General features: G+C 53.0%; 1 protein-coding gene across 1 annotated transcript; it reads right to left on the bottom strand.

The window, feature by feature from the left end:
- Positions 1-373: 373 nt before the first annotated feature.
- Positions 374-27,340, bottom strand: kics2 (KICSTOR subunit 2). Its single transcript, XM_067999364.1, has 3 exons — positions 27,005-27,340; positions 5,130-5,418; positions 374-2,557 (listed from the first exon to the last, which is right to left on the bottom strand). The coding sequence occupies exons 1-3, from the start codon at positions 27,258-27,260 to the stop codon at positions 1,741-1,743; spliced, it is 1,362 nt and encodes a 453-aa protein (XP_067855465.1). The 5' UTR covers positions 27,261-27,340; the 3' UTR covers positions 374-1,740.
- Positions 27,341-27,578: the final 238 nt, after the last annotated feature.

Here is a 27,578-nt window from a genome sequence, read left to right as displayed (position 1 = left end):
ACCCAGCAACAATGAAGGAACGGTGGTATATATGTCCAAGTCATTATTGTAGCCTCCTCCCTAGGCACACTTTTTGCAGTATCTTGCTCCGAGATCTCAATCAATGCCACTTGAACTGGTCACTAGCAACTGTGCGAAAGCTGTGCTATCACCAGAAGTGTACCCAGACAGCTAGGCTGAGGTCAGAAAGCCATTGCGTGAGGAAGTGACAGGTACAGACCTGCATTCTACCAGCAGCAATACACAGCACTGTCAGGCTCCCCCACACACATTCACCTTTTAAAAATCATATGATGTCCCCTCTGAATGCTTCTGTCCAAAAATGTAATTTATACTGGTAAATGTATATAAAAGCTATTCACACTACTACTGGTTCCTTTATGCTCACTTTTTATTATACAAATCATAATAAACCAACAGCAGAATATATATGTTATGTTTCAAATCCCTCCGTATCTCTGTAACCTCCTCCAGCCCTACAACCCTCCGATATCTCTGCGCTCCTCCAATTCTTGCCTCTTGCGCATCCCCGATTTTCATCGCTCCACCATTGGCGGCCGTGCCTTCAACTGCCTAGGTCCTAAGCTCTGGAATTCTCTCCCTAAACCTCTCCACCTCTCTCTCCTCCTTTAAGACGCTCCTTAAAATCTACCTCTTTGACCAAGCTTTTGGTCACCTGTCCTAATATCTCGTTTTATGTCTCGGTGTCAAAATTTTGTTTGATAACGCTCTTGTGAATCCCCCCCGGGGGACGTTTTACTACGTTTAAGGCGCTATATAAATGCAAGTTGTTGTTATGCTATGAAATCGAAGGACAGGAAAAGACCAGCTGGTCGATTGAGTTTGTTCTATACTATCATGGGGCGATTTTTACACAACATCCCCCACCACCAGACACACAATCTCCTGGAAGAGGCAAAAAAAAGAGAAAAAGCTTTGGGCCAATTTTGAGGGTAAAAAACACTGGGAAATTCCTCTCTGACTCTCTAAGGCAATCTAACAAGTTCCAGGAGACCTCAGTGATATCTCCCAATGTCCCCCCCACCTCACCCCTGGCCCTCCCTAACCTGTCCAGCTTGAATAGTCTATCCACACAGACAAAATCTAATCCTTTCAATATTTTTAAATCTCCTTGAAGTCTATGCTTTTCTAGAATAGTCTCAGCTCTCTAATCCTATCGTGATAACTTTAAACTAGGTATCAACCCACAGGCCCTCCTCCAAATCTTTCCCAAGGCCGCTATAATCACCCAACATGTGAGGGGACCAAAACATGATACAGTATTCCAGGTGAGACCTAGTACAGAGAAAGAACAGTATTTCCTGTTTTGTATTTAATTGTTCTGGCAATACATCCTATTTGCTTTTCCAATAGCAATTAGAATTAGAGCTAATTTCTTTGCATCAAACTCAAGTGTTTTTATTTCATATTTATAAGTTGTTTTGAGAAAACAGAGCCTTTATGTCAACGGGCATTAGCATTAAAACGAAAACAACCACACTTGGTAAAGAACAGTTTGTGCAGTTCTTAGCATAGCAGTTAACAGACTCAAACATCCCACAGTCACAAAGCGATTATTGGAGTCCCAATTTCCCCACAGTAATGGATGGCGAAACGAACCAAGTACGGTGCGCACTCTGCACTTCTTTGCCAGCAGAACGTTTCTGCTGCCTCCTGCCGCCCTTTTCCTCATCGGTGGCGATGCGTCTTTACGATGCAGACTTACTTACGGCCGAGCAGTCAGCCCTTCGAACCCGGCTTCAGGCTCGCAAAGGGTTTGGAGTTCTTCAGGGAGCTGGAGAGCTCGTTGAGGAAGGAGAGAAAGTGGGAATCCTTCTCCGACTTCCTGGAGTCAAAGATCACGACGATGGTGAACTGCGGTTCCGGGCGCGTCAGGAAGTACGTGCTCTGAACCTTGTCGTCGTAGAAATGGACCACTTTGTCCAAAGTGTTCAGCTCCGTCGCGCGGTCAGTCATGATCATGATGACGTTGGGCCAGTGTATCAACGGCCGGTCGGAGGGCAACGAAACAACGGCCGGGTACTGATCCACCCCCTTGGGGGCTTCCCGGTACGAATGCGGGTGGTGGTACCCGTGCCCCTGAAAGCTCTCCAACCCCCGATTGTCGAAGATCAAAGAGACGTTCTCGGCGTCGTACTTGCGGATGAAGCTGGAGACCTTGCCGCAGTAGTCCGGGTTGGTCTTGGCGGTCAGGGCCTTCATTTCCGACGGGGCGGTCTGGCGGCTCAGCGCCTCGTGGAAGTAGAAGCTGAACTTGGCCAGCAGGGTGGTCTTCAGCTTCGTCAGCCAGAGGAAGAGGTGGGGCGGCTGAAAGGCCTTCTGGGTCTGGCCCCCGAACAGGTGCTTCCTGGTCTCCCGCTGCTTCTCGAAGGTCTGCCCCCAGGTGTGCAGCTTGGAGTGGGCGCTGTGCAGGTTCAGCAGTGAGGGGAGGAACTTCCATTCACTGATCTCAGCCTGAGCCTTCAACAGTTGAGTTAGGACGTCCACCTCCAGCTGGAAGCTACTTTCCAACGGGCTGAGGATGGGGTGGTGGAACCTAAGGAAATAAAGAAGAACACGCTTAAAACCCCTTATGGTTTAACCCCCTGGGGCTCTGCATTGTTGGGATAACCTCCCTATGCAACAAACAAACAGGTGGACAAGTAACTCAGTCAGTCAGATTTGCAAACCCCACCAGGTAGCCACGAGTTCAAATCTTAGCCTCGACTGACATTTGTATTTGGCTGCTCTCTTGAATATCAAATGGGCCACTAGAAATGTTGGCCGTGGCTCAGTTGGCAGCACTCCCTGAGTCAGAAGGTCGTGGGTTCAAGCCCCACCCCAGAGACCTGAGCACAAAATCAAGGTTGACACTTCAGTGCAGTACTGAGGGAGTGCTGCACTGCCGGAGGAGCCATCTGTCGGGGGAGAAGTTGAACCGAGGCCTCGCCTGCCCTCTCAGGTGGACGTAAAAGATCCCATGGCACTATTTCATCACCTCCAAGTCACATACTTGGCATCCTCCAAGAAACGTGGCAGCCATTTTGCGTACAGCAAGCTCCCTCAAACAGCAACGTGATAATGACCAGATAATCTGTTTTGGAGATTTTGGTTGAAGGATAAATATGGGCCAGGACACGAGGGAGAACTCCCCTGTTGTTCTTTGAAATAGTGCGATGGGATCTTTTACAACCACCTGAGAGGGCTGACAAGGTCTCAGTTTAACGTCTCATCCAAAAGACGGCACCTCCGACAGTGCAGCGCTCCCTCAGTACTGCACTGGAGTGTCAGCCTAGATAATGTGCTCAAGTGTCTGGAGTGGGACTTGAACCCATGACTTTCTGACTCAGAGGCAAGAGTGCTACCACTGAGCCACAACTGACACCTAAGGAAGAAAGAGATTCAGAAAAGGCTTTAATGTGAGAGATACCTTAACTCTCTGGGAGGAACAATCATAATTTGGTAAATAAATGTTGCACAATTCAGCACATTTCACAATACAGCTTGCACTATCAGGGATATCAATTCATTTTCAGATCTGGTTATGTTTTATAATAGACAGGGGTGCTGCTGAAAGGCATTCTGCTCCGAGAATACTACAAAAGCAAAATACCTTACAACACTTAAGTTCTACTTCAAGATACCATCACATCATGATCCGTGACTGTAATGGGCCATTCCATGGTTCAGTGCTTTTAAAATATAAAAGTACATTTAAACAAACCTTATTGTATACCTCCTTCCATTCAAATCTAGGAGCAAAGCAATCTCTAAAATATGCACATTACAAAATAGCAAAAGGTTAAGCAGCGAGTCCAATTAAAGTGTTGAATTGTGATGCAGTTATCAGAACCTGTACCAGTGCACATTCTGACATTACAGCCTGTCTAAAGCAGAACATATACGAACAAAGGCCCTCTGATCCATCCAGCCTGTCCGACACAATTTGTGATGCCTTGTGCATCACCATATATACACTCCCCACCCCACCCGAAACCACGTGACCTCCTGGGAGAGGCGCAAAACCAGATTAAAAACCCCGGTTTGGTGGGGGGGGGGAATCTGGGAAATTCCTCTCCGACCCCCCCCCCCACTTATGTGATGGAAACTAGTCCAGGAGATCACTCTGGTCCTGGTAATTCTATGCTGTACCTACCTTGTACACATTAATACTGCCTGGCTTTTTTTGATGTCAAAATTAGGAACTCATTACTGAATCAAATTTTAGAGGTAACTTTCATTACTGACCGAAGCAGAACCAATGCCTCAGCAGTGCATCACGTGACAGCCAGTCCTTCGCCAATGGATGGTGTGCGGATAGATCACTGGTTCTCGAGCATTCAGATTGAATTGGTGCCGATATATTTAATATTCGATCCGTGCTTTATAACTGGAACCTGAGGCAGCGAGCGGAGCTGTAACACTCACCGGGGCCAGTTTCAATTTGGAGCGATGCAGTCAGCAGAAGATGCCCCGCAGATCACTCACGTCTACCCCACCTCCACCACCGGCGTACCATGGCTGCGGTGTGTACTATTTACAGGGTGCGCTGCAGCAATTTGCCAAGGCTTCTTCGGCAGCCCCTCCATCACCTGGAAGGACGAGGGCAGCAGGTGCATGGGAACACCATCCCCTCCAGGTCGCACACCATCCCGACTTGGACGTACATCGGCGGTTCCTTCATCGTCACTGGGTTAATATCCTGGAACTCTCTACCTAACAGCAGTTAAGAAATCAGTTTAAACTGACAGCGACCATGACAAAGTACCAGGGCTGGAAAATGTTTTGCTGTTTATGGAACAAGTGCTTATCTGACCGTTAAAGTCGAAGAGGGTACGTCAGGCTCTGGCCACGTGGAACCAGGCTCTAAAGTGCCTGGAGGAAAAAGGAAAATTTCATTTCCTACATTACAGCAGTGACTACACTTCAAAAGTACTTCACTGACTGTAAAGCGCTTTGGGACGCCCTGAGGTGGTGAAAGGCGTGATATAAATGCAAGTCTCTCTATTACTTTTCTCGATACAGTGGGTAAAACGCTGCTGCTGCTAAAGGATTAAGCACTTGTGGTTTTCCTTTGTTATTCAGTTCATGGCCTGTCATCTTCAAACAGGCCTGGACCTAACACTGACCTGGAGCTATATTTCTGCAGAACAGACTCCAGCGCGTGCACCACCTCCACTGAATGGATGGACTTCTGCGTGCTGAGGGAATACATCTTCTCGTAGAAGTCGGCAATCTCCATTCGGGCCTGAATGAAGAAGCAAAGCTGCTCGGAGAGGTGGGAGACGAGCTCTTCCAGGTGGGGGGAGGTCCCAGCCGCCGAGTTCCGCCCAGTGGTGACCAACTTGCGCAGCTCGTTATGGAGGGACGTGTAGATGGTTCGTATGGAATCCTTCCGACTAAAGAACGACTGCCCACCTGCAGAATCAGAGATTGGACACGGGGAAAAGAAAATCACCTCAAGAATTACATCGAATTTACAGCACAGAAACAGGCCATTCGGCCCAACCAGTCTATGCCGGTATTCACACTCCTCCCTCCCTACTTCATCTAACCTTATCAGCATATCCTTCTATTCCTTTCTCCCTCATGTGCTTATCGAGCTTCCCCTTAAATGCATCTGTGTTATTTGTCTCAACTACTCCTTGTGGGAGCGAGTTCCACATTCTAACCACTCTCTGGGTAAAGAAGTTTCTCCTGAATTCCCTAATTCATTGCCTGAAGTGGTTCCATCTACTGGTGACAGTCCTCTGGTAATTGGCCCTTTTATTAGCTCAAAATGCTGTCTCCAGACACAACCCATGTGTGGAAAGGCAAGATTTGTAACAGTCTGGCAGTTGTTTCTCACACTTCAAAAGGGGACACAGTGCAAAACTTTCACCCTCCGCCAACACCATTATACTTTACTGAACTCTTGGTGACAATACTACAGGGTATAGATTATTTCCCAGTGATCTGATGGCAGAAGAAACACGCACGTGCACACACGCACAAACACACACACGTGCAATCATACACACACACGCGCGCACACACACGCACACGTGCAATCATACACACACACACGCGTGCACACACGCACAAACACACAACACGTGCAATCACACACGCGCGCGCACACACGCACAAACACACACACGTGCAATCATACACACACACGCGCGCACACACGCACAAACACACACACGTGCAATCATACACACGCGCGCGCGCACACACGCACAAACACACACACGTGCAATCATACACACACACGCGCGCATGCATGGTTATGTACCAGTCACTTGATGCAGTAATAGTTTAGACCCTATATGGTTCAGGCCCTATATTACAATCAGCTTTATTGCCTTTCCCCCACGTCACGCTGCCTCCATCACACTCAGTGCATCCACGACACAACGGTAACAAAAATTTCAGGGGGTGGAAGTTAAACCACACATAATATTAATGAGGAAGCCTCCGAAAGCTTGTGGATTTTAAAATAAAATTGTTGGACTATAACTTGGTGTTGTAAAATTGTTTACAAATATTAATGGGGTCATTTTGACCTAACCCACCCGGCGGGGAACTAAGGGGATCAGGCCGCACGCCCGATTTTACTCCCCGGTGAAGTTAGGTTAAAGTTATCCCCCCACCCCCCCAACAAACGTTTAAATTTTTCACTCCGTTCTTTAGCAGCAGCTGTGCCTATAATGGGCACTGGCACAAGCAAAGCAAGTAAAGTCACGCAGCCTGACTCGTACACCAGGATCATATCTGACCCTTGGCACTGCCACCCAGGGTTCCCTCTGGATTCAAACTTTGGCTGCACCCACTTAGTAGCTCAGTGTATCGGAGCAGCTCAGAATACCAGCGGTGAGCCGCCCAATTCATCCAAACAGACTGACAACCAGGGCCTCTGCTATAGGCGAGGGGGTGATTACGGCGCATCACTAGTACCACACAAGAAAAGCAGCAGTAAACATACAAAATTGACGGGCAGGAAAAGACTAGCTGGTCCATCAAGCCTGCCCCACACACCATGATGGCTGGAGCATCACGTCTAGACACTTCTTCCCACCTCCCCTTCTCCCCCCCCCCAATAACCATGTAGAAGAAAGAATCAGAGACTGGATTATTCTGCCGTCATTTATTTTTCTACTCTTCTTTCTTGTGCCTAGGACACACCTTCTCAATGGGACTGGGAGGGAGCCCCTCACTCTCAGTCTCTAGCCACTTCCATTACGAAATGCATGCGAAGACATCTTCAAAACAATTCAAATAATATATATATTTATTTTGTTTTAAATATAATAAAAGATGGGCCAATAAGAGTGTTTCAGTCAAAGGTCAAGAGTTCAGAAAAGACTATTACAAATGGAAAGGGTGAAAAACTACTGAATATACTGAAGCAAGTTTCCTCGTAATCAAATCACATTAAAGTGATACATATAAATAATCACAAATCTCAAGTGTTAAGAACACTTTCTGAAAACAGCTGCTCCCTTTGTGCTGATCAATATCGATTTGTCCAGACCTGCACATGACAGCTTGGCTCAGTTGGTAGCACTCTGGGGTCAGAAGGTCACGGGTTCAAGCCCCTCTCCAGGACTCGAGCACATGAACTGGGCTGACACTTCAGTGGACTGGGAGGTGGCCATTTTCTTTTTGGATAAGACGTTAAATTGCAGCCTGTCTCTCTGTTCAGGTGGACGCATAGAACCATAGATGGTTACAGCACAAAAGGAAGCCATTCAGCCCATCGAGTCTCTGTGGCGCTTTGCTGGAACAATTTTAACTAATTGGAACGCACTGCCTGAAAGGGCGGTGGAAGCAGATTCAACAGCAACTTTCAAAAGGTAATTGGAGATAGATAGATATCCTGAAAAGGAAAGATTTGCAGGGCTATGGAGAACGAGCAAGGGAGTGGGACTAATTGGATAGCTCTATCAAAGAGCCAGCACAGGCACGATGGTCCGAATGGCCTCCTTCTGTGCTGTATGATTCTAATCCCAATTTGGAGCTCACTCCTCAGAACTTTGTATCTTCCTTTCAATTTTTTTCACTTTTCCTTTAATGATCTCTGCCTCAAATATTCCCTAGTGACAAAGCATTCCATGCTCCAACAACTCCGCATAAAGAACTGCCTCTTAGTCTCTCTTCTCAATCTTTTAGTGACAGCTTTAAATCGATAGCCCTCGTCACTGACTCCCCAACCAGAAAAAAATTCACCCCATCAAAACTCTTCATGCATTTAAAAACCAGGGACTTCTCCCAGTCTCCAGGATAACATTGTTCCACCAGCCAACACCACCAAGAAAATAAATTTAACAGTCACTGCTCTCATTTACTGTCTGTGGAAGCTTGCTGTGCACAAATTGGCTGCCACAATTCCCTACATGACACTGACTATACGTCAAAAATAATTAACGATTGTGAAGTGCTTTGGGACATAATAAGGCACCATATAAATGCACATTCCTTCTTTCTAGTTAGTGATGTGTACTCAAGGCCCATACGTCTTTCCCTTCGAGGACTTGAGGTAGACAATGTCCACATTTAAACTCTTTTTTGCTGTCTTTAAATTACAAAATCACCAATTATTGCCCTTTTTAAACACCGACTGCTTACAAATCCATTTCAAGTACAGACCACTGCTAGTTCCAGGGAGAGAACACAACAAGTCACTGGTGAAATGATTTGCAGTTAATCAGATATTAGCTTTCTCTTCCATCTCCCACCCGACACGGAGTAAAATTTACTCCATTTAAACGTGACTGATTAAAGGCTGCAGCCTATACACTGAGTGGGAATGGTCTTTGACTCCCAGTCTTGGACTCTCTCTTCCCCAAAATACACAAATTATATTCAATCATCTACAACTGACATTTTAGCCAAAACACCAGTAGAACGGTTAATTATTGGGTTCTGAATTGCTAGTCGAAAAAAGACCAAGGTACATCTAGTTCGCAGTCTACCATCCTGATTGTCACATGATACAATGATAATGGAGTCATTGATTAATAACAATCAATATCTGTCATTTAATCTACAACAGACCCAGACATGACCCGAGGAAAACCCCCAGTGGTGGAGAGCATTGGGAACCATAGGTCCAAAGTCATCTGTTCCTCCAGAGCATATTACACTTACCACATGTCGTGTCTCAAATTACTCGCATAATGTAACCCAAAATGTTATTAAAACAAATATAGATTAGAAATCCCTTCTAAAACAGGGATCCCATTTTCATTTTTCTGGACATGTGCCAAGTGGATCTGAGTTGATGGTTCTCTCTGAGTCCAGGCACAGAAAAATAACCACTGTTCATGCCAGGCAAGTGACTGTGAAAGAGCAATGGAAATGAGATGGATGTACAGCCAGTGTCAGCAGTAGGGACAGGAGGAATGGGCACAAAATTCCACGAATATCCCCACTGCCAGTTTCGTAAAAGACCTTATCTTGAAAAGAGTACAAAAATCCCACTTCAGAGACCAATCCCAGAAACTGCACCACACTGTCCCACTTTCAGCGCTGAACTAAACATTTTTAACGTACCATTAAAAACATTTCCCCTTGAAGTACGCACTTCATGAAATGTAACCAACTGCCTTGGCTCACGGGTAGTCTCTGAGTCAGAAGGTTGTGGGTTCGAACCCCACTCCAGAGACTTGAGCACAAAAATCTAGACCGACTCTCCAGTGCAGTACCGAGAGATTGCTGCACTGTCAGAGGTACCGCCTTTCGGATGAGACGTTAAACCGAGGCCCCGTCTGCCCTCTCGGGTGAACGTAAAAGATCCCATGGCATTATTTCAAAGAAGAGCAGGGGAGTTCTCCCCTGTGTCCTGGCCACAGACAGGAGACAGACCACAGACAGGAGACAGACCACAGACAGGAGACAGACCACAGACAGGAGACAGACCACAGACAGGAGACAGACAACAGACCACAGACAGGAGACAGACGACAGACCACAGACCACAGACAGGAGACAGACGACAGACCACAGACAGGAGACAGACGACAGACGACAGACCACAGACAGGAGACAGACGACAGACCACAGACAGGAGACAGACGACAGACCACAGACCACAGACAGGAGACAGACGACAGACCACAGACCACAGACAGGAGACAGACGACAGACCACAGACCACAGACAGGAGACAGACGACAGACCACAGACAGGAGACAGACGACAGACCACAGACAGGAGACAGACGACAGACGACAGACAGGAGACAGACGACAGACCACAGACAGGAGACAGACGACAGACCACAGACAGGAGACAGACGACAGACCACAGACCACAGACAGGAGACAGACGACAGACCACAGACAGGAGACAGGAGACAGACGACAGACCACAGACAGGAGACAGACGACAGACCACAGACAGGAGACAGACGACAGACCACAGACCACAGACAGGAGACAGACGACAGACCACAGACAGGAGACAGACGACAGACCACAGACCACAGACAGGAGACAGACGACAGACCACAGACCACAGACAGGAGACAGACGACAGACCACAGACCACAGACAGGAGACAGACGACAGACCACAGACAGGAGACAGACGACAGACCACAGACAGGAGACAGACGACAGACGACAGACAGGAGACAGACGACAGACCACAGACAGGAGACAGACGACAGACCACAGACAGGAGACAGACGACAGACCACAGACCACAGACAGGAGACAGACGACAGACCACAGACAGGAGACAGGAGACAGACGACAGACCACAGACAGGAGACAGACGACAGACCACAGACAGGAGACAGACGACAGACCACAGACCACAGACAGGAGACAGACGACAGACCACAGACCACAGACAGGAGACAGACGACAGACCACAGACCACAGACAGGAGACAGACGACAGACCACAGACAGGAGACAGACGACAGACCACAGACAGGAGACAGACGACAGACCACAGACAGGAGACAGACGACAGACCACAGACGACAGACCACAGACAGGAGACAGACGACAGACCACAGACGACAGACCACAGACAGGAGACAGACGACAGACCACAGACCACAGACCACAGACAGGAGACAGACGACAGACCACAGACAGGAGACAGACCACAGACCACAGACCACAGACAGGAGACAGACCACAGACAGGAGACAGACCACAGACAGGAGACAGACCACAGACAGGAGACAGACCACAGACAGGAGACAGACCACAGACAGGAGACAGACCACAGACAGGAGACAGACCACAGACAGGAGACAGACCACAGACAGGAGACAGACCACAGACAGGAGACAGACCACAGACAGGAGACAGACCACAGACAGGAGACAGACCACAGACAGGAGACAGACCACAGACAGGAGACAGACCACAGACCGGAGACAGGAGACAGACGACAGACGACAGACAGGAGACAGACGACAGACCACAGACGACAGACCACAGACGACAGACCACAGACGACAGACCACAGACGACAGACCACAGACGACAGACCACAGACGACAGACCACAGACGACAGACCACAGACAGGAGACAAACGACAGACCACAGACAGGAGACAGACGACAGACCACAGACCACAGACAGGAGACAGACGACAGACCACAGACCACAGACAGGAGACAGACGACAGACCACAGACAGGAGACAGGAGACAGACGACAGACCACAGACAGGAGACAGACGACAGACCACAGACAGGAGACAGACGACAGACCACAGACCACAGACAGGAGACAGACGACAGACCACAGACCACAGACAGGAGACAGACGACAGACCACAGACCACAGACAGGAGACAGACGACAGACCACAGACAGGAGACAGACGACAGACCACAGACAGGAGACAGACGACAGACCACAGACAGGAGACAGACGACAGACCACAGACGACAGACCACAGACAGGAGACAGACGACAGACCACAGACGACAGACCACAGACAGGAGACAGACGACAGACCACAGACCACAGACCACAGACAGGAGACAGACGACAGACCACAGACAGGAGACAGACCACAGACCACAGACCACAGACAGGAGACAGACCACAGACAGGAGACAGACCACAGACAGGAGACAGACCACAGACAGGAGACAGACCACAGACAGGAGACAGACCACAGACAGGAGACAGACCACAGACAGGAGACAGACCACAGACAGGAGACAGACCACAGACAGGAGACAGACCACAGACAGGAGACAGACCACAGACAGGAGACAGACCACAGACAGGAGACAGACCACAGACAGGAGACAGACCACAGACAGGAGACAGACCACAGACCGGAGACAGGAGACAGACGACAGACGACAGACAGGAGACAGACGACAGACCACAGACGACAGACCACAGACGACAGACCACAGACGACAGACCACAGACGACAGACCACAGACGACAGACCACAGACGACAGACCACAGACGACAGACCACAGACGACAGACCACAGACAGGAGACAAACGACAGACCACAGACAGGAGACAGACGACAGACCACAGACCACAGACAGGAGACAGACGACAGACCACAGACCACAGACAGGAGACAGACGACAGACAGGAGACAGACGACAGACAGGAGACAGACGACAGACAGGAGACAGACCACAGACAGGAGACAGACCACAGACAGGAGACAGACCACAGACAGGAGACAGACCACAGACAGGAGACAGACCACAGACAGGAGACAGACCACAGACAGGAGACAGACCACAGACAGGAGACAGACCACAGACAGGAGACAGACCACAGACAGGAGACAGACCACAGACAGGAGACCACAGACAGGAGACAGACGACAGACCACAGACAGGAGACAGACGACAGACGACAGACGACAGACGACAGACCACAGACGACAGACCACAGACGACAGACCACAGACGACAGACCACAGACGACAGACCACAGACGACAGACGACAGACCACAGACCACAGACCACAGACGACAGACCACAGACGACAGACCACAGACGACAGACCACAGACGACAGACCACAGACGACAGACCACAGACGACAGACCACAGACGACAGACCACAGACCACAGACCAAAGACCGGAGACCACAGACCGGAGACAGACGACAGACCACAGACATGAGACAGACAACAGACCACAGACAGGAGACAGACGACAGACGACAGACCACAGACAGGAGACAGACGACAGACCACAGACAGGAGACAGACGACAGACGACAGACCACAGACCACAGACAGGAGACAGGAGACAGGAGACAGGAGAAAGACCACAGACAGGAGACAGGAGACAGGAGACAGACCACAGACAGGAGACAGACGACAGACCACAGACAGGAGACAGACGACAGACAGGAGACAGGAGACAGACGACAGACCACAGACAGGAGACAGACGACAGACCACAGACCACAGACAGGAGACAGACGACAGACCACAGAGAGGAGACAGACGACAGACGACAGACGACAGACAGGAGACAGACGACAGACCACAGACAGGAGACAGACGACAGACCACAGACAGGAGACAGGAGACAGGAGACAGACGACAGACCACAGACAGGAGACAGGAGACAGGAGACAGACGACAGATAGGAGACAGGAGACAGACCACAGACCAGAGACAGACGACAGACCACAGACAGGAGACAGGAGACAGACGACAGACCACAGACAGGAGACAGGAGACAGACCACAGACAGGAGACAGACCACAGACCACAGACCACAGACCACAGACCACAGACCACAGACAGGAGACAGACGACAGACCACAGACAGGAGACAGACGACAGACGACAGACGACAGACCACAGACCACAGACAGGAGACAGACGACAGACCACAGACCACAGACCACAGACAGGAGACAGACGACAGACCACAGACAGGAGACAGACGACAGACCACAGACAGGAGACAGGAGACAGGAGACAGACGACAGACCACAGACCACAGACAGGAGACAGACGACAGACAGGAGACAGGAGACAGACGACAGACAGGAGACAGGAGACAGGAGACAGGAGACAGACGACAGACCACAGACCACAGACAGGAGACAGACGACAGACCACAGACAGGAGACAGACGACAGACCACAGACAGGAGACAGACGACAGACCACAGACCACAGACAGGAGACAGACGACAGACCACAGAGAGGAGACAGACGACAGACGACAGACAGGAGACAGACGACAGACGACAGACAGGAGACAGACGACAGACCACAGACGACAGACAGGAGACAGACGACAGACCACAGACCACAGACCACAGACAGGAGACAGACGACAGACCACAGACCACAGACAGGAGACAGACGACAGACGACAGACGACAGACCACAGACAGGAGACAGACGACAGACCACAGACAGACGACAGACCACAGACAGGAGACAGACGACAGACCACAGACAGGAGACAGACGACAGACCACAGACAGGAGACAGGAGACAGACGACAGACGACAGACGACAGACCACAGACAGGAGACAGACGACAGACCACAGACAGACGACAGACCACAGACAGACGACAGACGACAGACGACAGACCACAGACCACAGACAGGAGACAGACGACAGACCACAGACAGGAGACAGACGACAGACCACAGACCACAGACCACAGACCACAGACAGGAGACAGACGACAGACCACAGACAGGAGACAGACGACAGACGACAGACGACAGACCACAGACCACAGACCACAGACCACAGACAGGAGACAGGAGACAGGAGACAGACCACAGACCACAGACAGGAGACAGACGACAGACCACAGACAGGAGACAGACGACAGACCACAGACAGGAGACAGACGACAGACCACAGACAGGAGACAGACGACAGACCACAGACAGGAGACAGACGACAGACCACAGACAGGAGACAGACGACAGACCACAGACAGGAGACAGACGACAGACCACAGACAGGAGACAGACGACAGACGACAGACCACAGACAGGAGACAGACGACAGACCACAGACAGGAGACAGACGACAGACCACAGACAGGAGACAGACGACAGACGACAGACCACAGACAGGAGACAGACGACAGACCACAGACAGGAGACAGACGACAGACCACAGACAGGAGACAGACGACAGACCACAGACAGGAGACAGACGACAGACCACAGACAGGAGACAGACGACAGACCACAGACAGGAGACAGACGACAGACCACAGACAGGAGACAGACGACAGGAGACAGACCACAGACCACAGACCACAGACAGGAGACAGACGACAGACCACAGACCACAGACCACAGACAGGAGACAGACGACAGGAGACAGACCACAGACCACAGACAGGAGACAGACGACAGACCACAGACAGGAGACAGTCGACAGACCACAGACAGGAGACAGACGACAGACCACAGACAGGAGACAGACGACAGACCACAGGCAGGAGACAGACGACAGACGACAGACCACAGACAGGAGACAGACGACAGACCACAGACAGGAGACAGACGACAGACCACAGACAGGAGACAGACGACAGACCACAGACAGGAGACAGACGACAGACGACAGACCACAGACAGGAGACAGACGACAGACGACAGACCACAGACAGGAGACAGACGACAGACCACAGACAGGAGACAGATGACAGACCACAGACAGGAGACAGGAGACAGGAGACAGGAGACAGACCACAGACAGGAGACAGGAGACAGGAGACAGACCACAGACAGGAGACAGACGACAGACCACAGACAGGAGACAGACGACAGACCACAGACAGGAGACAGACGACAGACCACAGACAGGAGACAGGAGACAGACGACAGACAGGAGACAGACGACAGACAGGAGACAGACGACAGACAGGAGACAGACGACAGACCGGAGACAGGAGACAGGAGACAGGAGACAGACCACAGACAGGAGACAGACGACAGACCACAGACAGGAGACAGGAGACAGACGACAGACCACAGACAGGAGACAGACGACAGACCACAGACAGGAGACAGACGACAGACCACAGACAGGAGACAGACGACAGACCACAGACAGGAGACAGACGACAGACGACAGACAGGAGACAGACGACAGACCACAGACAGGAGACAGACGACAGACCACAGACCACAGACAGGAGACAGGAGACAGACGACAGACCACAGACAGGAGACAGATGACAGACCACAGACAGGAGACAGGAGACAGGAGACAGGAGACAGGAGACAGGAGACAGACCACAGACAGGAGACAGGAGACAGGAGACAGACCACAGACAGGAGACAGACGACAGACCACAGACAGGAGACAGACGACAGACCACAGACAGGAGACAGACGACAGACGACAGACGACAGACGACAGACCACAGACAGGAGACAGACGACAGACCACAGACAGGAGACAGACGACAGACCACAGACAGGAGACAGACGACAGACTACAGACAGGAGACAGACGACAGACCACAGACAGGAGACAGACGACAGACCACAGACAGGAGACAGACGACAGACAGGAGACAGACGACAGACAGGAGACAGACGACAGACCGGAGACAGGAGACAGACGACAGACCGGAGACAGACGACAGACCGGAGACAGACGACAGACCGGAGACAGACGACAGACAGGAGACAGACAGGAGACAGACAGGAGACAGACAGGAGACAGACAGGAGACAGACAGGAGACAGACAGGAGACAGACAGGAGACAGACAGGAGACAGGAGACAGACAGGAGACAGGAGACAGACAGGAGACAGACAGGAGACAGGAGACAGACAGGAGACAGGAGACAGACAGGAGACAGACAGGAGACAGACAGGAGACAGACAGGAGACAGACCACAGACAGGAGACAGACCACAGACAGGAGACAGACCACAGACAGGAGACAGACCACAGACAGGAGACAGACCACAGACAGGAGACAGACCACAGACAGGAGACAGACAGGAGACAGACCACAGACAGGAGACAGACCACAGACAGGAGACAGACGACAGACCACAGACAGGAGACAGACCACAGACCACAGACCACAGACCACAGACCACAGACAGGAGACAGGAGACAGACAACAGACCACAGACAGGAGACAGGAGACAGACGACAGACCACAGACAGGAGACAGACCACAGACAGGAGACAGACCACAGACAGGAGACAGACAGGAGACAGACGACAGACAGGAGACAGACGACAGACCACAGACAGGAGACAGACCACAGACCACAGACGACAGACCACAGACCACAGACCACAGACGACAGACCACAGACAGGAGACAGACCACAGACAGGAGACAGGAGACAGGAGACAGACGACAGACGACAGACGACAGACGACAGACCACAGACCACAGACCACAGACCACAGACCACAGACAGGAGACAGGAGACAGACCACAGACCACAGACCACAGACAGGAGACAGACCACAGACCACAGACAGGAGACAGACGACAGACCACAGACAGGAGACAGACGACAGACCACAGACCACAGACAGGAGACAGACGACAGACCACAGACCACAGACCACAGACAGGAGACAGACGACAGACCACAGACAGGAGACAGACGACAGACCACAGACAGGAGACAGACGACAGACCACAGACAGGAGACAGACGACAGACCACAGACAGGAGACAGACGACAGACCACAGACAGGAGACAGACGACAGACCACAGACAGGAGACAGACGACAGACGACAGACCACAGACAGGAGACAGGAGACAGACCACAGACAGACGACAGACAGGAGACAGACGACAGACAGGAGACAGACGACAGACAGGAGACAGACGACAGACAGGAGACAGACGACAGACAGGAGACAGACGACAGACAGGAGACAGACGACAGACCACAGACGACAGACCACAGACAGGAGACAGACCACAGACCACAGACGACAGACCACAGACAGGAGACAGACGACAGACCACAGACAGGAGACAGGAGACAGGAGACAGACGACAGACGACAGACCACAGACCACAGACCACAGACAGGAGACAGACCACAGACCACAGACCACAGACCACAGACCACAGACAGGAGACAGACGACAGACCACAGACCACAGACCACAGACAGGAGACAGACGACAGACCACAGACAGGAGACAGACGACAGACCACAGACAGGAGACAGACGACAGACCACAGACCACAGACAGGAGACAGACGACAGACCACAGACAGGAGACAGACGACAGACCACAGACAGGAGACAGACGACAGACCACAGACAGGAGACAGACCACAGACAGGAGACAGACCACAGACAGGAGACAGACCACAGACAGACCACAGACAGGAGACAGACCACAGACAGGAGACAGACCACAGACAGGAGACAGACGACAGACCACAGACAGGAGACAGACCACAGACCACAGACCACAGACAGGAGACAGACGACAGACCACAGACAGGAGACAGGAGACAGACGACAGACCACAGACAGGAGACAGACCACAGACAGACGACAGACAGGAGACAGACGACAGACAGGAGACAGACGACAGACCACAGACCACAGACGACAGACCACAGACAGGAGACAGACCACAGACAGGAGACAGGAGACAGGAGACAGGAGACAGACGACAGACCACAGACCACAGACCACAGACCACAGACAGGAGACAGACCAAAGACCACAGACCACAGACAGGAGACAGACGACAGACCACAGACAGGAGACAGACGACAGACCACAGACCACAGACAGGAGACAGACGACAGACCACAGACAGGAGACAGACGACAGACCACAGACCACAGACAGGAGACAGACGACAGACCACAGACAGGAGACAGACGACAGACCACAGACCACAGACAGGAGACAGACGACAGACGACAGACCACAGACCACAGACCACAGACAGGAGACAGACGACAGACCACAGACAGGAGACAGACGACAGACCACAGACCACAGACCACAGACAGGAGACAGACGACAGACCACAGACAGGAGACAGACGACAGACGACAGACCACAGACAGGAGACAGACGACAGACCACAGACAGGAGACAGACGACAGACCACAGACAGGAGACAGACGACAGACCACAGACAGGAGACAGACGACAGACCACAGACAGGAGACAGACGACAGACCACAGACAGGAGACAGACGACAGACGACAGACGACAGACCACAGACAGGAGACAGACGACAGACGACAGACGACAGACCACAGACAGGAGACAGACGACAGACCACAGACAGGAGACAGACGACAGACCACAGACAGGAGACAGACGACAGACCACAGACAGGAGACAGACGACAGACGACAGACAGGAGACAGGAGACAGACCACAGACAGACGACAGACAGGAGACAGACGACAGACAGGAGACAGACGACAGACAGGAGACAGACGACAGACCACAGACAGGAGACAGACCACAGACGACAGACCACAGACAGGAGACAGACCACAGACCACAGACGACAGACCACAGACAGGAGACAGACGACAGACCACAGACAGGAGACAGGAGACAGGAGACAGGAGACAGGAGACAGGAGACAGACGACAGACGACAGACGACAGACGACAGACCACAGACCACAGACCACAGACAGGAGACAGGAGACAGACCACAGACCACAGACCACAGACCACAGACCACAGACAGGAGACAGACGACAGACCACAGACCACAGACCACAGACAGGAGACAGACGACAGACCACAGACAGGAGACAGACGACAGACCACAGACAGGAGACAGACGACAGACCACAGACAGGAGACAGACGACAGACGACAGACCACAGACCACAGACAGGAGACAGACGACAGACCACAGACAGGAGACAGACGACAGACCACAGACAGGAGACAGACGACAGACCACAGACAGGAGACAGACGACAGACCACAGACCACAGACAGGAGACAGACGACAGACCACAGACAGGAGACAGACGACAGACCACAGACAGGAGACAGACGACAGACCACAGACAGGAGACAGACGACAGACCACAGACAGGAGACAGACGACAGACCACAGACAGGAGACAGACGACAGACCACAGACAGGAGACAGACGACAGACAGGAGACAGACGACAGACAGGAGACAGGAGACAGACCACAGACAGGAGACAGACGACAGACGACAGACCACAGACAGGAGACAGACGACAGACCACAGACAGGAGACAGACGACAGACCACAGACAGGAGACAGACGACAGACCACAGACAGGAGACAGACGACAGACCACAGACAGGAGACAGACGACAGACAGGAGACAGACGACAGACAGGAGACAGGAGACAGGAGACAGACCACAGACAGGAGACAAACGACAGACCACAGACAGGAGACAGGAGACAGACGACAGACAGGAGACAGGAGACAGACGACAGACAGGAGACAGACCACAGACAGGAGACAGACCACAGACAGGAGACAGACCACAGACAGACCACAGACAGGAGACAGACGACAGACCACAGACAGGAGACAGACCACAGACCACAGACCACAGACAGGAGACAGACAACAGACCACAGACCACAGACAGGAGACAGGAGACAGACGACAGACCACAGACAGGAGACAGACCACAGACAGGAGACAGACCACAGACAGGAGACAGACGACAGACCACAGACAGGAGACAGACCACAGACCACAGACAGGAGACAGACCACAGACCACAGACCACAGACCACAGACCACAGACCACAGACCACAGACCACAGACCACAGACAGGAGACAGACCACAGACAGGAGACAGGAGACAGGAGACAGGAGACAGACGACAGACGACAGACCACAGACGACAGACCACAGACAGGAGACAGACCACAGACCACAGACCACAGACAGGAGACAGACCACAGACCACAGACAGGAGACAGACGACAGACGACAGACAGGAGACAGACGACAGACGACAGACCACAGACAGGAGACAGACGACAGACCACAGACAGGAGACAGACGACAGACCACAGACCACAGACAGGAGACAGACGACAGACCACAGACAGGAGACAGACGACAGACCACAGACAGGAGACAGATGACAGACCACAGACAGGAGACAGACGACAGACCACAGACCACAGACAGGAGACAGACGACAGACCACAGACAGGAGACAGACGACAGACGACAGACAGGAGACAGACGACAGACGACAGACAGGAGACAGGAGACAGACCACAGACAGACGACAGACAGGAGACAGACGACAGACAGGAGACAGACGACAGACAGGAGACAGACGACAGACCACAGACAGGAGACAGACCACAGACGACAGACCACAGACAGGAGACAGACCACAGACCACAGACGACAGACCACAGACAGGAGACAGACGACAGACCACAGACAGGAGACAGGAGACAGGAGACAGGAGACAGACGACAGACGACAGACGACAGACGACAGACGACAGACCACAGACCACAGACCACAGACCACAGACCACAGACAGGAGACAGACCACAGACCACAGACCACAGACAGGAGACAGACGACAGACCACAGACCACAGACAGGAGACAGACGACAGACCACAGACAGGAGACAGACGACAGACCACAGACAGGAGACAGACGACAGACCACAGACAGGAGACAGACGACAGACCACAGACAGGAGACAGACGACAGACCACAGACAGGAGACCACAGACAGGAGACAGACGACAGACCACAGACAGGAGACAGACGACAGACGACAGACGACAGACCACAGACCACAGACAGGAGACAGACGACAGACCACAGACAGGAGACAGACGACAGACCACAGACAGGAGACAGACGACAGACCACAGACAGGAGACAGACGACAGACCACAGACCACAGACAGGAGACAGACGACAGACCACAGACAGGAGACAGACCACAGACCACAGACCACAGACAGGAGACAGACGACAGACCACAGACAGGAGACAGACGACAGACCACAGACAGGAGACAGACGACAGACCACAGACAGGAGACAGACGACAGACCACAGACAGGAGACAGACGACAGACCACAGACAGGAGACAGACGACAGACCACAGACCGGAGACAGGAGACAGACGACAGACCACAGACAGGAGACAGACGACAGACCACAGACAGGAGACAGACGACAGACCACAGACAGGAGACAGACGACAGACCACAGACAGGAGACAGACGACAGACCACAGACAGGAGACAGACGACAGACCACAGACAGGAGACAGACGACAGACCACAGACCACAGACAGGAGACAGACGACAGACCACAGACAGGAGACAGACCACAGACCACAGACCACAGACAGGAGACAGACGACAGACCACAGACAGGAGACAGACGACAGACCACAGACAGGAGACAGACGACAGACCACAGACAGGAGACAGACGACAGACCACAGACAGGAGACAGACGACAGACCACAGACAGGAGACAGACGACAGACCACAGACCGGAGACAGGAGACAGACGACAGACCACAGACAGGAGACAGACGACAGACCACAGACAGGAGACAGACGACAGACCACAGACAGGAGACAGACGACAGACCACAGACAGACGACAGACGACAGACCACAGACCACAGACAGGAGACAGACGACAGACCACAGACAGGAGACAGACGACAGACAGGAGACAGACGACAGACCGGAGACAGGAGACAGGAGACAGACCACAGACAGGAGACAGACGACAGACCACAGACAGGAGACAGGAGACAGACGACAGACCACAGACAGGAGACAGACGACAGACCACAGACAGGAGACAGACGACAGACCACAGACAGGAGACAGACGACAGACCACAGACAGGAGACAGACGACAGACCACAGACAGGAGACAGACGACAGACGACAGACCACAGACAGGAGACAGACGACAGACCACAGACCACAGACAGGAGACAGACGACAGACCACAGACCACAGACAGGAGACAGACGACAGACCACAGACAGGAGACAGACGACAGACCACAGACAGGAGACAGACGACAGACCACAGACAGGAGACAGACGACAGACCACAGACAGGAGACAGACCACAGACCACAGACAGGAGACAGACGACAGACCACAGACAGGAGACAGACGACAGACGACAGACAGGAGACAGACGACAGACCGGAGACAGGAGACAGACGACAGACCGGAGACAGACGACAGACCGGAGACAGACGACAGACCGGAGACAGACGACAGACAGGAGACAGACAGGAGACAGACAGGAGACAGACAGGAGACAGACAGGAGACAGACAGGAGACAGACAGGAGACAGGAGACAGACAGGAGACAGACAGGAGACAGGAGACAGACGACAGACAGGAGACAGGAGACAGACAGGAGACAGGAGACAGACAGGAGACAGGAGACAGACAGGAGACAGACAGGAGACAGACAGGAGACAGACAGGAGACAGACCACAGACAGGAGACAGACCACAGACAGGAGACAGACCACAGACAGGAGACAGACCACAGACAGGAGACAGACCACAGACAGGAGACAGACCACAGACAGGAGACAGACCACAGACAGGAGACAGACCACAGACAGGAGACAGACCACAGACAGACCACAGACAGGAGACAGACCACAGACAGGAGACAGACGACAGACCACAGACAGGAGACAGGAGACAGACGACAGACGACAGACGACAGACGACAGACGACAGACCACAGACAGGAGACAGGAGACAGGAGACAGGAGACAGGAGACAGACCACAGACCACAGACCACAGACAGGAGACAGACGACAGACCACAGACCACAGACAGGAGACAGACGACAGACCACAGACAGGAGACAGACGACAGACCACAGACAGGAGACAGACGACAGACCACAGACAGGAGACAGACGACAGACCACAGACCACAGACAGGAGACAGACCGGAGACAGGAGACAGACGACAGACCGGAGACAGGAGACAGACGACAGACCGGAGACAGGAGACAGACGACAGACCGGAGACAGGAGACAGGAGACAGACGACAGACCGGAGACAGGAGACAGACCACAGACAGGAGACAGACCACAGACAGGAGACAGACCACAGACGACAGACAGGAGACAGACGACAGACAGGAGACAGACGACAGACAGGAGACAGACGACAGACAGGAGACAGACGACAGACGACAGACAGACGACAGACAGGAGACAGACGACAGACGACAGACAGGAGACAGACGACAGACAGGAGACAGACGACAGACAGGAGACAGACGACAGACAGGAGACAGACGACAGACAGGAGACAGACGACAGACCACAGACAGGAGACAGACCACAGACAGGAGACAGACCACAGACAGGAGACAGACCACAGACAGGAGACAGACCACAGACAGACCACAGTCAGGAGACAGACCACAGACAGGAGACAGACGACAGACCACAGACAGGAGACAGACGACAGACCACAGACAGGAGACAGACGACAGACCACAGACAGGAGACAGACGACAGACCACAGACAGGAGACAGACGACAGACCACAGACAGGAGACAGACGACAGACCACAGACAGGAGACAGACGACAGACCACAGACAGGAGACAGACGACAGACCACAGACAGGAGACAGACGACAGACAGGAGACAGACGACAGACCACAGACAGGAGACAGACGACAGACCACAGACAGGAGACAGACGACAGACCACAGACAGGAGACAGACGACAGACCACAGACAGGAGACAGACGACAGACCACAGACAGGAGACAGACGACAGACCACAGACAGGAGACAGACGACAGACCACAGACAGGAGACAGACGACAGACCACAGACAGGAGACAGACGACAGACCACAGACAGGAGACAGACGACAGACCACAGACAGGAGACAGACGACAGACCACAGACAGGAGACAGACCACAGACAGGAGACAGACCACAGACAGGAGACAGACCACAGACAGGAGACAGACCACAGACAGGAGACAGACCACAGACAGGAGACAGACCACAGACAGGAGACAGACCACAGACAGGAGACAGACCACAGACCACAGACAGGAGACAGACGACAGACCACAGACAGGAGACAGACCACAGACAGGAGACAGACCACAGACAGGAGACAGACCACAGACAGGAGACAGACCACAGACAGGAGACAGACCACAGACAGGAGACAGACCACAGACAGGAGACAGACCACAGACAGGAGACAGACCACAGACAGGAGACAGACGACAGACCACAGACAGGAGACAGACGACAGACCACAGACAGGAGACAGACGACAGACCACAGACAGGAGACAGACGACAGACCACAGACAGGAGACAGACGACAGACCACAGACAGGAGACAGACGACAGACCACAGACCACAGACAGGAGACAGACCGGAGACAGGAGACAGACGACAGACCGGAGACAGGAGACAGACGACAGACCGGAGACAGGAGACAGACGACAGACCGGAGACAGGAGACAGACGACAGACCGGAGACAGGAGACAGGAGACAGACGACAGACCGGAGACAGGAGACAGACCACAGACAGGAGACAGACCACAGACAGGAGACAGACCACAGACGACAGACAGGAGACAGACGACAGACAGGAGACAGACGACAGACAGGAGACAGACGACAGACGACAGACAGACGACAGACAGGAGACAGACGACAGACGACAGACAGGAGACAGACGACAGACAGGAGACAGACGACAGACAGGAGACAGACGACAGACAGGAGACAGACGACAGACAGGAGACAGACGACAGACCACAGACAGGAGACAGACCACAGACAGGAGACAGACCACAGACAGGAGACAGACCACAGACAGGAGACAGACCACAGACAGACCACAGTCAGGAGACAGACCACAGACAGGAGACAGACGACAGACCACAGACAGGAGACAGACGACAGACCACAGACAGGAGACAGACGACAGACCACAGACAGGAGACAGACGACAGACCACAGACAGGAGACAGACCACAGACAGGAGACAGACCACAGACCACAGACAGGAGACAGACGACAGACGACAGACAGGAGACAGACGACAGACCACAGACAGGAGACAGACGACAGACCACAGACAGGAGACAGACGACAGACCACAGACAGGAGACAGACGACAGACCACAGACAGGAGACAGGAGACAGGAGACAGACGACAGACCACAGACAGGAGACAGACGACAGACCGGAGACAGGAGACAGACGACAGACCGGAGACAGGAGACAGACGACAGACCGGAGACAGGAGACAGACGACAGACCGGAGACAGGAGACAGACGACAGACCGGAGACAGGAGACAGACGACAGACCGGAGACAGGAGACAGACGACAGACCGGAGACAGGAGACAGACGACAGACCGGAGACAGGAGACAGACAGGAGACAGACCACAGACAGGAGACAGACCACAGACAGGAGACAGACCACAGACAGGAGACAGACCACAGACAGGAGACAGACCACAGACAGGAGACAGACCACAGACAGGAGACAGACCACAGACAGGAGACAGGAGACAGACGACAGATGACAGACAGGAGACAGACGACAGACAGGAGACAGACGACAGACGACAGACGACAGACAGGAGACAGACGACAGACCACAGACAGGAGACAGACCACAGACAGGAGACAGACCACAGACAGGAGACAGACCACAGACAGGAGACAGACCACAGACAGGAGACAGACCACAGACAGGAGACAGACCACAGACAGACCACAGTCAGGAGACAGACCACAGACAGGAGACAGACCACAGACAGGAGACAGGAGACAGACGACAGACCACAGACAGGAGACAGACCACAGACAGGAGACAGACCACAGACAGGAGACAGACCGGAGACAGGAGACAGACCGGAGACAGGAGACAGACAGGAGACAGACCACAGACAGGAGACAGACCGGAGACCGGAGACAGACGACAGACAGGAGACAGACGCCCATTGCCCTTACTCTTCTCCCCACTCACCCAGTTTCTGCCCCAGGAAGCTCATGCTGTGATAGGCTTTCTCGGCGGCCGCCAGGTGAGCGAGGGCGGCCAGCAGTCCGGCCCAGCCGGGCCCCGCGCTCTTGCTGCTCTCCTTCTCCCGCTCCACATAGTCCTTGGCCCGGTCGTGGGAGAAGATGCCGAGCTGCGAGAAGAAGGTCTCCAGCACCGCCTGCTCCACGGGCACGGGGGCCGAGGGCGAGGCCGGGGCCGGGGCCTGGGGCTGGGCCTCGCTCATCCTGCCCGTCTCCAGCCCCCAGGATCGGACCGGGGTCAGAGCTGGAGCCCGGGAGACGCGACACTTCCGCGGGGGGGAGGGACCGCGACCGTCACATGTGGTGAAGCCCAGCCCCTTTCTCACTGCCCCAGGGGGGGGGGTGCCCCCTTTCTCACTGCCCCAGGAGGGGGGGGGTGCCCCCTTTCTCACTGCCCCAGGAGGGGGGTGCCCCCTTTCTCACTGCTCCAGGAGGGGGGTGCCCCCTTTCTCACTGCTCCAGGAGGGGGGTGCCCCCTTTCTCACTGCTCCAGGAGGGGGGGTGCCCCCTTTCTCACTGCT

The sequence above is a fragment of the Heptranchias perlo genome, chromosome 18 (genome assembly GCF_035084215.1).
Source record: "Heptranchias perlo isolate sHepPer1 chromosome 18, sHepPer1.hap1, whole genome shotgun sequence".
Classification (NCBI taxonomy): domain Eukaryota; kingdom Metazoa; phylum Chordata; class Chondrichthyes; order Hexanchiformes; family Hexanchidae; genus Heptranchias; species Heptranchias perlo.
Note: the sequence above shows the minus strand (reverse complement) of the source record. Positions and strands in the feature narration are given on the sequence as shown.

Excerpts from the sequence above, each read along its gene's own strand:
- kics2 (XM_067999364.1), bottom strand. The coding sequence starts at position 27,260 with ATGAGCGAGGCCCAGCCCCAGGCCCCGGCCCCGGCCTCGCCCTCGGCC. Across the intron at positions 5,419-27,004 it reads CTTCCTGGGGCAGAAACTGG|GTGGGCAGTCGTTCTTTAGT; the intron begins GTGAGTGGGGAG and ends CTGATTCTGCAG. Across the intron at positions 2,558-5,129 it reads CTGCAGAAATATAGCTCCAG|GTTCCACCACCCCATCCTCA; the intron begins GTCAGTGTTAGG and ends TTATTTCCTTAG.